Source organism: Cherax quadricarinatus, chromosome 67 (genome assembly GCF_038502225.1).
Source record: "Cherax quadricarinatus isolate ZL_2023a chromosome 67, ASM3850222v1, whole genome shotgun sequence".
Taxonomy (NCBI): domain Eukaryota; kingdom Metazoa; phylum Arthropoda; class Malacostraca; order Decapoda; family Parastacidae; genus Cherax; species Cherax quadricarinatus.
Window position 1 is genome coordinate 11,745,326 of NC_091358.1, and position 14,540 is coordinate 11,759,865.

The window sequence follows — 14,540 nt, forward strand, 5'->3', positions numbered from 1 at the left end:
GTGGAGTTACTAAAAGTATTAGTCAGAGGACAGAAGAGGGGTTGTTGAGGTGGTTTGGTAATTTAGAAATAATGGATCAAAGTAGAATGACTAGGAGAGCATATAAATCTGTAGGGGAAGGAAGGCAGGATAGGGACCATTCTCGAAAACGTTGGAGGGAGGGGGTAAAGGAATTTTTGTGGGTGAGGGGCTTGAACTTCCAGCAAGCACGAGTGAGCGTGTTAGGAGTGAATGGAGACGGATGGTTTTTGGGACCTGACGAGCTGTTAGTGCGTGAGCAGGGTAATATTTTGTGAAGGGATTCAGGGAAATTGGTTAGCCAGACTTGAGTCCTGAAAATGGGAAAGTACAATGCCTATACTTTAAAGGAGGGGTTTAGGATATTGGCAGTTTGGAGGGACTTCTAAACTGTCATATCTGAGCATCTCTGCAAAGACATTGATTATGTATGAGTGGTGGTGAAAGTGTTGAATGGTGATGATGAAAGTATTTTCCTTTCTTTCTTTTTGGGTCACCTTTCCTTGGTGGGAAACAGGCGATGTGTTAAAAAAAAAAAATCTTTATTTACTACATGTACAAGGTATACAGGCCTAGGTGACATCAATGACATACTACTATATAGAAAGCCGCTTGTTATGCTCAGAGCATTTCCAATAGATTAGGTAAGTTTTGTCCCAGGATGCGACCCACACTGGTCGCCTAACACCCAGGTGCCCATTTTATATTGATTGGTGAACAGGGACAGCAGGTGTCTTATGGGAAACCCCTAATCTTTTCCGGCCTTACCGGAGATCTGATCTCCGGACCTCAGTGTGTGAGCTGAATGCGCTAGCGATCAAGCTACGGTACATATACTGGATTTTTCTCACTTGGCACTGTACTATACTTCTGCTCGTCCCATTTTTCCAGACATTACCTTGAAAATCTGCCGATTTATTTTTTTGGATTCTGTTACATTATTTATACTGTCACTGCAGATGTATACTGCTATGACTAAGTGCACATATATAGTTTTGTATACTATTAAGTCTTGGTAATATGTACCATTTTTTAAAATATGCTTTTGAAACAAATATTCTGTGAATTGCATAAAGTAAAAAAATTATTAGGGCATTGCATAAAAAATATCTGCGGGAATAAAATTTAAATGCCCATATCTGCTTTGGTCTTGGTGTATACCAAATTAATTAACACACTATTGATTACTTTACATAATGGTATATAAGGGACATGCCTGTGGCTTCTTTGATTCTAATCAATTTGGTGAGGTTTCGTTCATTTCATCATAGTTAATACTGCATATATCACATCACTATTTTCAAAACATTAAAGAATGTAGAGTAACTTGCATGAATTAAATTTTTTGTTCTGAATAAGTCACCAGGTTTTTTAAGCAAGTTTCTGTCACAACAGCAAGAGGGTGGAGATGGTGACCCTCCTCACACACCCGTTAAAAAAATTGATTCAAGAACAAGCCAGGGAGATGGCTCATTAAATGTTGGGGAAGACGGACCAAACAAGCTCTCCAAAACCAAGAGTAATGGTGAAGTTCCAGACACCACAATGACAGCACACGAGAGCACTCCCATAGGATCACGTATGTCTTTTCCGGGTATATTCTCAGTGCTCATACATTCTTTTGCTCGGTATATATATATAATTTAATGAGCCATGGAAGATCATTATGGTGTGATGTAAATGGTATAGAAAACCGACATTTGAAGAATGAGACATTTGTGCAACATTTGGGAATCTTTATTGAGGAAATGTGTCCTCAATAAAGATTCCCAGATGTTGCACAAGTGTCTGATTCTTCGATTATTATAGCATTTAATCTCCAGGCACCAGCTTATTCATATAAATCTGTTTTGTATGTATACAATAAGTTAATATGCAATAAGCAGTTTAACCAATTTAATTATAATTTCTGCTAGAGGTGAACCCTATCTTATAAAAGTAAAAAGTAATTAAATTCCAAATGCATGTAGGATCTCTCACTCAGTCACAAGAAAATCAAAATTCTCACCTATTCCATGAGTATGTGATGGATCACAAGAATGCTTGGAATTTAATTGCCTTTCACTATGGTTAAATTTCATATTAAAATAATTTAAATATATTTTATTTCTAGTGATCTTATTGCATCAATATGTACATGTATATTTGCCTAAATGTAATTACTTATTTGCAGGGGAATTAACAAGGGAAGGCTAAAGCCTCCCAAAAATTCCATCAGCCCTCCCAAAGTGCCCCAAAATAAAAATAATAATAATGCTGCTTCAAGATGAGTTTCCCAGCTTCCTCTTTCAACCTTCTTGCCACATCCCAAGTTCCTCCTATATAGAACTTCTGGAGTCACTGCTTATTTATAATCACAGAAGTAGAGCTACGCTCATGGTGTCCCAGTTGTAGTCTTAGTTTGTTATATAATTTCTTATATATTCCAGATAGAAATGTTAAAAGCAGGTGGGGATATAGTTTTGGAGCGGTTGGTGCAATTATTTAATAAATGTATGGAAGAGGGTAAGGTACCTAGGGATTGGCAGAGAGCATGCATAGTTCCTTTGTATAAAGGCAAAGGGGACAAAAGAGAGTGCAAAAATTATAGGGGGATAAGTCTGTTGAGTATACCTAGTAAAGTGTATGGTAGTTATTATTGAAAGAATTAAGAGTAAGACGGAGAATAGGATAGCAGATGAACAAGGAGGCTTTAGGAAAGGTAGGGGGTGTGTGGACCAGGTGTTTACAGTGAAACATATAAGTGAACAGTATTTAGATAAGGCTAAAGAGGTCTTTGTGGCATTTATGGATTTGGAAAAGGCGTATGACAGGGTGGATAGGGGGGCAATGTGGCAGATGTTGCAGGTGTATGGTGTAGGAGGTAGGTTACTGAAAGCAGTGAAGAGTTTTTACGAGGATAGTGAGGCTCAAGTTAGAGTATGTAGGAAAGAGGGAAATTATTTCCCAGTAAAAGTAGGCCTTAGACAAGGATGTGTGATGTCACCGTGGTTGTTTAATATATTTATAGATGGGGTTGTAAGAGAAGTAAATGCGAGGGTCTTGGCAAGAGGCGTGTAGTTAAAAGATAAAGAATCACACATAAAGTGGGAGTTGTCACAGTTGCTCTTTGCTGATGACACTGTGCTCTTGGGAGATTCTGAAGAGAAGTTGCAGAGATTGGTGGATGAATTTGGTAGGGTGTGCAAAAGAAGAAAATTAAAAGTGAATACAGGAAAGAGTAAGGTTATGAGGATAAAAAGATTAGGTGATGAAAGATTGGATATCAGATTGGAGGGAGAGAGTATGGAGGAGGTGAATATATTCAGATATTTGGGAGTGGACGTGTCAGCAGATGGGTCTATGAAAGATGAGGTGAATCATAGAATTGATGAGGGGAAAAGGGTGAGTGGTGCACTTAGGAGTCTGTGGAGACAAAGAACTTTGTCCTTGAAGGCAAAGAGGAGAATGTATAAGAGTATAGTTTTACCAACGCTCTTACATGGGTGCGAAGCATGGGTGATGAATGATGCAGCGAGGAGAAGGCTGGAGGCAGTGGAGATGTCATGTCTGAGGGCAATGTGTGGTGTGAATATAATGCAGAGAATTCGTAGTTTGGAAGTTAGGAGGAGGTGCGGGATTACCAAAACTGTTGTCCAGAGGGCTGAGGAAGGGTTGTTGAGGTGGTTCGGACATGTAGAGAGAATGGAGCGAAACAGTGACTTCAAGAGTGTATCAGTCTGTAGTGGAAGGAAGGCGGGGCAGGGGTCGGCCTAGGAAAGGTTGGAGGGAGGGGGTAAAGGAGGTTTTGTGTGCGAGGGGCTTGGACTTCCAGCAGGCATGCGTGAGCGTGTTTGATAGAAGTGAATGGAGACAAATGGTTTTTAATACTTGACGTGCTGTTGGAGTGTGAGCAAAGTAACATTTATGAAGGGGTTCAGGGAAACTGGCAGGCCGGACTTGAGTCCTGGAGATGGGAAGTACAGTGCCTGCACTCTGAAGGAGGGGTGTTAATGTTGCAGTTTAAAAACAGTAGTATATAGAACCTTTCTGGCAAGAGAGTGATGGAGTGAATGATGGTGAAAGTTTTTCTTTTTCAGGCCACCCTGCCTTGGTGGGAATCGGCCAGTGTGATAATAATAATAAAAAAATATATTCCAGGGGTTATAGCATTGCTACATCCTCTGAATCAGATGACAGCACTTTACCACATTACTTACGAACATACACTACTCTATTGCCATTGCACCACTGCTTTTTCCGTTTTCAGTTGTCTGTCGCTTCTCCATGTTGATGGCCCTATATCAGTCTATATATTTTGTTGCATTCTTTGGGACAGGTAGTGAGAAATATACTTAAGCTTGCAGTGGAACCTTTATTATTGGACTTGACTGAGTATATTTTAAGTCCAGTCCAGGACAAAATGTCATGATAAAGGAGTCACTGTATACAGTGTCTTTCTCACTAATTGTCAGCTTACATCATTCAACCACATGTCTGTGGACTCTTTTTACTTGATCTACATTGTTTTATAGTAGGATAGATAATGGTATAAGCTGACTAAGTAGTAGTTCAAAGACATTTTAAACAGTGGGACTTCATCAAATGCTTGATGAGGCCTAACTGTGGGTTAAACATTAACTAAAAATTTCCCCACAAAAAGAAAAAAGTCCTTGAATTACTACTACATTTTTATGCTGACCTTAAATTACTGCTGCATATTATGTATGATGTCATTTTTTACCATTTCATTATTCATATAATGAATTTTTTTGCTGTGATGGAAGATAGCTTCTCAGGAGCAGGGATAGCTGGCCCTCCTTCTATGGTTTCTTCTCTCCATGACAATATACATCACTCGCTGGGGTTAAACGGCATACTAGCCACCCCATCATGCATGCTAATGGCACATTAAATAGTATGTATCAAAGCACCATGGGGCTAAATGGCACCAAGGCCACCCCAGGAGCTGATACTTAGGTAGAGCTAAATGGCTATATGGCCATCATATTGTTACATTATTTTCATTCAGAAGCAGTAAGCCCACAGGCATCATACAGTATAAGAGGTAATTAGGCTTGATCCAAGGAAGGGAAGGTTGGCTCCAATTCCTTATATGATGAATAAGACACCTTTGGGTATCTTTGTCAAAGAAATTTTTCACCTGTACAGTAGGCTTCTTCTATTGAATACAGGTTCAAAATTAAATCAAAACTATTTCTTTTCTAAGGTTAAAATATGTGTTTACATTTCATAATTTGATTGGTACAAAGGAAGCCACTATCACGCCGAGGCATTTCGGGCAGACTTAACCTACTACTTAAAGACTACTTAAGTCTAGACAGGTGAAGAGTGGTAGATTACAAATATTCAATATTTTACTCTATTATTAATACGAGGTAGTACAATTATTGATAGAAACATACATTTTTAAGCTTGTAATAATGGTTTAATAGTTAAGGGGTAATGAACTATAAGGGAGAGTTGCCTTAAATTTGGTTAGTTTAGCATAGTTTGGGTATGGTTGTTATTGAGAGATGAGGTGATTTTTGAGTACAGTCCTAAATTGATTTGTGGGCAGGGGACCTCTTGCTGTTTCGTGCAAAGAGTTCCAGATCTTTGGGCCCTTTATGTGCATTGCATTTTTGCATAGCGTGAGACGGACACAAGGGATGTCAAAAAGTGTTTTGTGCCTCATGTTATGCCTGTGTGTTCTGTTGAAGCTTTCTAGAAGTTTAAGTGGAGGGTTGATATTGGAGTTTAATGTTCTGTATATATAGTAGGCACAATAATAAGTGTGTATATTTTGTATATTAAGTAAGATCAAGCTTTTGAAAAGTGGTGGGGTGTGTTGTCTTGTGCAGGAGAGTGTGATCATCTGTACTGCCACTTTTTGTTGGGTTTTTAAAGGTTTAAGGTGATTAGCCATAGTTAATGTAACAATGGAGATGGTAATAGTAGTAGTTTTCATATGATCAGTCCATCAGTTTTCATAAGTCAGCCCCTCAGTCCATCAAAGCTGATCACATAAAAATTACTTCAACTGTCTCCAGTGTTATATTCACTTTTATTTGACTGAGGAAACCTTTTGCACAGGTGAAACTTCTCTGGAATAAAGATACCTCAGGTTCCTTGTATCAAGAGCCCTTCACCAGAACTTCACCTCCAAGTTTTTGTACAATTTGAGTTACATGATGTGATGATAATTTGCTATTTACAGTTGCTCTCAAGTTGGCTTAAGTTGCTCACTCATGCCAGGATACATACATTGTGAATGCTCTCATGAATGTAACATTGTTTCTCAATCCATAACAGGATTTGAACCTGTGCACTCTGAATCAAAGAACACAGTACTTTTGCCACACAGCCAAACCCCTGGCTGTACTCAATTGTACTCGCCTGATTGTGGTTGCAGGGGTCGAGACTCGGCTCCTTGCCCCGCCTCTTCACTGATCACTACTAGGTCCTCTCCTTCCCTGCTCCATGAGCTTTATCATACCCCGTCTTAAAGCTATGTATGGTTCCTGCCTCCACTACATCACTCGCTAGATTATTCCACTTTCTGACAACTCTATGACAAAAGTACTGTGTACTTTGATGCAGTGTGTGCAGGTTCAAATCCTGTTTTGGACTAAGAGATAATGTTTGTAAATAATTTCACTCATTTGTGAATTGTTAAGCATACACGAGTGTGTGTATACATACCCAAGTGTGCATATGCATACACAGAGAGAGACACACACACAAACTATGAATTGACCCCTGCAACCACAAATAGACTAGTGTTTATTACCGAGAGTAATGCATAATAGAATCAATTTAAAAATAAGAATACAGTAAGCTTTCTTATAAATCTCCTCTACATAGTGCAGCTCTTTTTGCTAATGTTATTGAAAAAAGTACATCCAATATTGAAAAGCATATGAAAAAGTCGACAAAGTACGTGCCATTGAATTTTGGAAACACTGTTTTAATCACACTTATGAAAAACAAAAATGTGGAATGTAAAGGATCTTTATAAGCAAGCTTGCTGTAACACATTTACTTTGTTCCATTAGAGTTATGATTTACTTGCAAAAATTGATGCTTGGGGCTTGTCACAGCTGAGGATCCTGGGGCAAGCTGTTGCTTTTATGTTAATCTGTCAATGCTGTTAGTTGTCAAGGTATAACTGTTGGAACACTCCACCAACCTCTGGTGTGTAGCAGCTAACTATTGCACAGGAGTGATTGGTTGCAGAACAAACTTTTATTGGAACAATGTGTCACTCTTAAGTTTTATCAATTATGTTACACTCTGTTCAGAGCTTTATCAAGTCAAATTTCATTGTGTAGAGCTTTGAAGAGTCATGTTCCAATGTGTAAAATGTCAATTTGCCATGTATAAAGCTTAATCAAGCTCTAAACAGAACGAAACATTGTCCCAAAAAAGCTCGTCTTGCAAGCTGTGATTTTTTTCCTCATTATTGTCGGCAGTACGCCATTTGGATGCAGCTAACTAACGTATGGTGGTGGTGTTGCTCCTCAGGTCGCCAGAACTCTATCTCAGCCAAGGCTCACTTAAACACAAAGACAAGTGAAGAGAAACCTGATCGGGAAAAGGAATGCTCTCTCACTCTTCTAGGTACATGACAGTGAGCTTTTCAGTAGTACTCTAGTGGCATAAGGTGCTATATCTGATTATTTAGCATTATATTTTTGTAGTAATCTAGTGGCATAAGGTGCTATATTTGATTATTTAGCATTGTATTTTAGTAGTACTCTAGTGGTATAAGGTGCTAATTAATTACCTTAGTATCTTTTTTTAAGCAATGGAATAAGCTGTTTTAAAAGCTAATTGTAGTTTTTATAAAGTTTTTATAATTAAGGTTGTATAGTATCTCTTACTTATATGTCATATTTAAGCAAACTTTCTGTCTTAGGTGGCAAAATTAATACATAGTAACAGAACCTGTTATTTTCATATAGTCGGACTTGAGTCCTGGAAATGGGAAGTACAATGCCTGCACTTTAAAGGAGGGGTTTGGGATATTAGCAGTTTGGAGGGATATGTTGTGTATCTTTATACGTATATGCTTCTGAACTGTTGTATTCTGAGCACCTCTGCAAAAGCAGTGATAATGTGTGAGTGTGGTGAAAGTGTTGAATGATGATGAAAGTATTTTCTTTTTGGGGATTTTCTTTCTTTTTTGGGTCACCCTGCCTCGGTGGGAGACGGCCGACTTGTTGAATAAAAAAAAAAAAAAAAAAATAGAACCTGTTGTAGAATCTTATTAGTGAGAAATGTTTGTCTGTGGTTTATACTTGCATTGCCCCATGTGTTACTTTTCAGCAGTAACTAGTTCTCTTTCATTCATTAACCCTTTCATTGTTGGTCCCATAATACGCCAAAATTCTAGCAACTTCCAGTCTTGCAGGAGAAAGCTGGTAGGTCTGCTTATGAGAGAATGGGTCTGAATGGTCAGTGTGCACAGTATAAAAAAATCTTGCAGCACGCAGTGCATGAAAAAAAAAACTGTGATCCTGTTTTTGGTTTAAAACAGCGACTTTGCAGTGTATTTTCATATGGTGTTTATGGTTGTATTCTCATTTTCGTGGTCTCATTTGATAGAATGAGATATATATTACAGAAATAGAGATGATTTTGAATGGTTTACAGACTAAAAGTAACTTGAAAGTGAGCTCAAGCAGTGGAAATATTAAATTTTTGACGATGTTCAAGGGTAAACAAATCACGTCATGTGTCCTGTACACATCAACTGGTGAGTCTAATGTGTATTCACGAATGTGCTGATTTTATTTATACAATTATTACAATTATACAGTAGTCTGAATAGCAGTAAATCTTCTGTTTTCTGTGTGAATAAAAATTCAGAATGGAAAAGCAAGCATAATATAAGAGGGGCCTGGAGACATGACTAATGAAGAGAGAAAATGTTATTTTAGGGCCAGGAATGTTTATTCTGGCCCCTATTTTGAAACTGGCCTTTGTTGAATTTTGTGAGAAACTGGCCAAATTAGTAATTTCTGATCACTTTTTTTGATAGTTGAAGTAGGTAAATTTGTGGTTTCTTATATGCATTTGATAGAATAAAAGGATTTTAGCAAAATAGCCATGAGTTTTGTTGAGTGGAGCAAAGGAATTGGCCCAAAGTGGGCAAAATTGCTGATGCGTCAATATCGCCGAGACCACTAACTTCGCAAGAATGTAATTCTATAAGTTTTCCATCAAATTTCATACTTTTGGTTTCATTACCTTCGGAAAAAGATTATCATTTCATAAGAATTTTTTTTTTTTAAATTCTTTGATACTGTGAGCAAGTTTGCAAGCAGGGGTCTCGACACTCAAAGGGTTAATGTGAATATGTTTAGCTTGAGTAAACCTTCATTATAATGGACTAATAGGGGTGGCCAGATGGTCAATAGATTCTGTAACCAATGGACATAGTCCTTTGTTTCTGAATCTATTGACCCAGGGGATTTTCAGCCATCTTCCTAAAAATTCATTATATAGGAGGTCCATTATATCGAGGTTTTATTAATTCTATATCAACTTTGCTGAAACTTCTCTATACATGAAAAAGAGAGTGCTTTCATTCTGAAGACTGGGTGGGGACACTGTAGTTGGGAGGACTCTTGGTATTGTAACACCAGCATACTGCAGACAAGACAATCACAGTTGGTCCCCACTTATGTTAATGTCCTGAAAATTACTTGCAAGTTGATTGTTTATACAGCCTGGTTGATCAGACCCTGATCCACCACGAGGCCTTTTCTCAGATCAACCCATGGGGGGGGGGGGTTAACCCCTGAAGCCCTCTCCAGGTATACTCCAGTTATTATAACGCAGAACCTATTTTCTTATAGACACCCATGTTATAATGAGAGATGCATTCCTGAACCATATTATTAAATATCTAATTTCATTTATTTTGATAAGTACAATTTAAATTTATGTACACTACTCAAAAGAGTCCCCCTCTCTCTCACCTTTTGTTCCCCCTCCCTTCCTTTTTTAAATTTCCACTGCTGCTCCTTCCCTCCCTATATATAGTGTATCTATCTATCTCTCAATATCTTAATCACTGTCAATCTCAATCTCTCACTCACACACTCTCAATCTCTCCCTCACTCACACACACACAATCTCTCACTCACACTCTCAATCTCTCACCCTCTCAATCTCCCACTTTCACACACACATACATACACACCTTTTCCTTCCCTACTGTATACCAGCCTCACACTGTATTCCACCACCTTCTGTACTCCATTCCTCACATCATATTTCACTCCTTGCAATGTACTGCACTCATCCACACTATTCTCCCTCACACTGTTCCTCATTGCCCCACACTGTACCTCATTGCCCCACACTGTACTTCACCACTTTCATCAATCCCCAGACCATCCACTCCATCCCCTTCCCATGCCACTCACTGTCATATTATGAGCACACAAGTTTTTTTTTATTTTATTTTACTTAAAAATTACACAACAGGTTCAACTATTCATAGTCTATTTTTCACACTCATAAATCCATAGCTATAATTCATTCAGTATCATTGGCCAAAAATCTTAGGAAATATAGATGAATGGGGAAATATCTCCATTATTTATGCCAAAAGATATGCTGGGTTCTTAGTAAGGTAAGCCCCCTGTGGGTAGAGTGGTACCCCACTCAGAGGTCAATGCCCCAACTCTTAGACACTAACCAGCCAAACCTCATCACATCATGAATGGAGGGGTATAAGGTGCCCAGGCACATGGCGAGGCAGAGGTTACCATGTGCCTGGGTTGGGAGGCTGGGTGGTTGTATGAACAAAGTTATTGCCTTACTCACTTACCACCTACTACACATCCCCAACCATCCAAAAAAAAAAAAAAAAATTTTTTATATCTACAGTTTTTGACCAATGTTTACCAAAGAACTTTGAGCCAGATACATGAATAGCATAAAACATCAATGAATATGGCAAAAAATAAATGAAAAAAATTGATATAATTTACCATTAACAAAATTGTAATTGTTGAATTACAGTTATTTATCAATCTATATCAAATATACATAAAACTGTCTGCACATGCATAATACTTCAACATTTGAAAAATGCGAATACATTTATTGAAAATACAGTAATATATTTTTTTAATGGATGCAATAACCACCTGGAGCTCAACATTCATAAGTCATTAATTGGTTCTAAAGAGCCATTATCATAAGTGAGGAAAATCTTAAGCTGGGGACCTACTGTATTGATTATACTTGTGCAAATAGTGCTGCATAAATTACAGTACCATGGCTGGAACATTTCACATCTAAAGTAAACAAGATGGTAATTTAATCATATATTTAGCAGGAAAAGCCATTTTGTTTCACCCCCAGTGCAGTGAAATTCATAAAATGAAGGCTTTCCCTGCTAAAGTATCTTTGAATTACCACTTGTATGCTTATGCCACAGTATAATTATGGTTATTACATGTATTACACTTCATGTTAAGCACTAAACCCATGTGAGTCATTCAGCTTAAGATGTAATGAAGGTTCAATCCTCTATTTACTGAGTGCAAGATAAATTTGCTTCCTATTTGTACTCGCCTATTTTTCCCTGTACAGTTATGGTAAATCACTAAATTGGATAAATAAATCTTTAAACATTTCAGTCCAGGACAGAACAAAGCTATAACATTTATCTCCAATATGTGAGTTAGTTGTGAGTTGCTTATCGAGTTCACACTCATGGTTTATATATGCTAGCTTATTCAGATTTTATTTTAAATTTTTTCAGAAACAAGTAAACTCCTTATTGAGGCTGAAGGACTTGACAAATTATGGAATAATAAGAGTGTGAAAGAGAAAAGAATTGAGCTTGAGAAAAATATAGACAAATTACGAAAAAAATATGAAAAGGTAAGGAAATCCACTTGTACAAATTGTGTTTATTTATATATACAGTAGGGCCCCACTTACATGACAGATTAGGTTCTAGGTTACTGCCAGAAACCAGAATGTCATTTTTTCCACACATAAATGACATATATGCCAGCTAACAAGTTTACACTAACATATTAAGTTAACAATAGAACTAGGCATTAAAAACAATAAAAAGTAAAATACACACACTTACTTTAAAATATTTGTAGTCTTAATGTAGGATGGGAGGCGAGTAGTATTTATTGTAAGAGGTCAGGTGTGGTAGGTATGGCCACCCCACCCACACGTAATATACAGCCTCTACTCATTTAGCGACATACATGTACTTGTTTACTGATTACTTGAACTTACAACAGGCTCTCTGACCAGTATGCATACCTATGTGATGTACATGTATATTAGAACTGAATTCCTCTATTCTGTTTATTACAATGTACAGTACACTACTGTATAAACATTTAAAAATATACCAGAAATGTTATAAATAGTGCAAAGGTGACATTAAAACAATATCAAAGATGGATGACACAAACACACTACCATTATAGTATGCTCCTCACTTAGCAATGAATTCGTTTACTGACGTGGTCTTAGGAACAAAACTCCGTCTTTAAGTGAGGAGAGGCTGTACATTTAAAGTGCCCTAGAGCAATAAAATACATACATGGTACACTCATTACTTACCGTAAAATATCTGTAGTCTTAATGTAGGGTGAGAGGTGAGCAAACGAGATAAAACAAATAAACAAGAGAGAGAATGAGTAAATGAGAGAGGACAGGGATGCAGAGCATGTAAACAAGCAGATGAATGTATCTGGTTATGGTTCATACATGTTCAATTCCATGTCTGTGAAGCTCATACCATAATACAAACACCTCACATCGTATACAATGTACAGTCTCCACATTGGTAGAATAGAATAAATAAAGAGCAACATTTCCCTTCTCATGTAACATCATTTTTAGAAAGAATGACACTCTGAGTGAAGGCATATGACAGGAATAATTTTCTACAGGTTGGAGGTTGGACATCACTAATCTGGCATCATTGGGACGTGTAGTGTGCCGGATTACAGTGTGGTTAGGTTAGAATACACTTAAGTAACCTATGAATAGAGACTCTTTCTGCTACATCTTCCTCATTTTCATCACTGCTTTCTCCTCCAATGGTTTGCTGCTGTGGATTTACAACCATCTGCTCAATTTCTGAGTTAGTATAATGATGAAATTTGAGTCAGTATAATGACGAAATTTGAAATTATGTTTGCCGAAATTAGTGCCGGATTACTGGTGGAACCGGATAACTGATTGCCGGATTAGTGATGGCCAACCTGTATTATTGTGTATGCATTTTCTTTGGTGTTGAACTATAGAAAACATTATTCTTTCCGACACTGACAAGATGACTGGAAAAACATCTCATATTTATGTTTATTTATTCTACTGTGGGGTGTATTTATTATGTTTATATGTTACATACCATATTTATTATATAATTTTGAAAAAAATATAGATGAATTATTAAAAATTTCTATATTAACAATTATTATTGCAATTAATGTTATCCTTATTAATATGGCATCTTCAAGATTAATAAGACACTCTTAGTGATTTTAATGTGTACCTGCATGCCAGCACAGTGTGTAAGTTTACTTAGGTACAGGTACACATAAGCATAATTATCAGAGTATACACCTACCATCTGACTTATGACCTGCTCGACATATGTCCACTCGACTTACGACCGTGCATCTGGCAGCTGGGCTGGGCCGGCTGATACACACCGCTGTACAATATTTGACAATACTCGCAGCGGCAATGCGTCATGCAGGCAGCATCAGTTTGAGTAACCCTGTCCTATCAGCAGCATCATACTGTATTAACTGTACTAACTGGACAGTAAATTTCACCATGGCCCCTAAGATGAAGTCTGAATCTTGCACTGGAGATTGTGGCAAGAAAGGCTCTTACTCTCGAACTCTCTATTTGTTTTCACTGTTGCACATAAACCTGCCTGTATCTCTGTGTGTCTGTCTTTCTGTCTATCTGTGTGTCTGTCTTTCTGTCTGTGTATCTATGTCTACCTGTATGTCTGTCTTTATGTCTACCTGTGTCTTTCTACCTGTGTGTCTGTCTTTATGTCTACCTGTGTGTCTGTCTTTCTGTCTGCTTGTCTGTCTCAGAGCCACTAAGAGTGTAATTGGTCTTGAAGACACCATATTAATAATGATAATAATCACTGAAGAGCATTGAATGTATATAAAACATTAATATAGACATTTTGCTTAATCCATCTATGATTTTTTTTTCAAAATTATATAATAAAAATGCTACATAACATATAAACATATAAATTAATATGAGATGTTTTTCTGGTCGGCTTGACAGAGTGAACAAAAACCATTTGTGTCCAGGCTGGTAACAACAACAACAACGTTTGTTTACATAACTCGTGAACATTCTACACTCTCATTCTCTCTCTCTTTTATTCATTTAATCTTGTTTACTCACCTCTCACTCTACATTAAGACTACAGATATTTTAAGGTAAGTAATGAGTGGGCACGATTATTATATTATAGTTTAATATTATTATTATTATTATTAGTA

At 37.3% G+C, this 14,540-nt stretch overlaps 1 protein-coding gene across 9 annotated transcripts in view; it reads left to right on the forward strand.

Moving 5' to 3' along the window:
• The window catches only part of Plc21C (Phospholipase C at 21C), a 613,502-nt gene that overhangs the window by 495,691 nt on the left and 103,271 nt on the right, over positions 1-14,540 (forward strand). For 6 of the 9 annotated variants that reach the window (XM_070099388.1, XM_070099386.1, XM_070099389.1 and 3 more), the window contains 3 exons: positions 1,414-1,612; positions 7,525-7,620; positions 11,786-11,907. In XM_070099388.1, coding sequence (XP_069955489.1) covers positions 1,414-1,612; positions 7,525-7,620; positions 11,786-11,907 — 417 coding nt within the window. The remainder of the gene's footprint in view (positions 1-1,413; positions 1,613-7,524; positions 7,621-11,785; positions 11,908-14,540) is intronic. The other 3 variants (XM_070099391.1, XM_070099387.1, XM_070099392.1) reach the window with 2 other exon arrangements.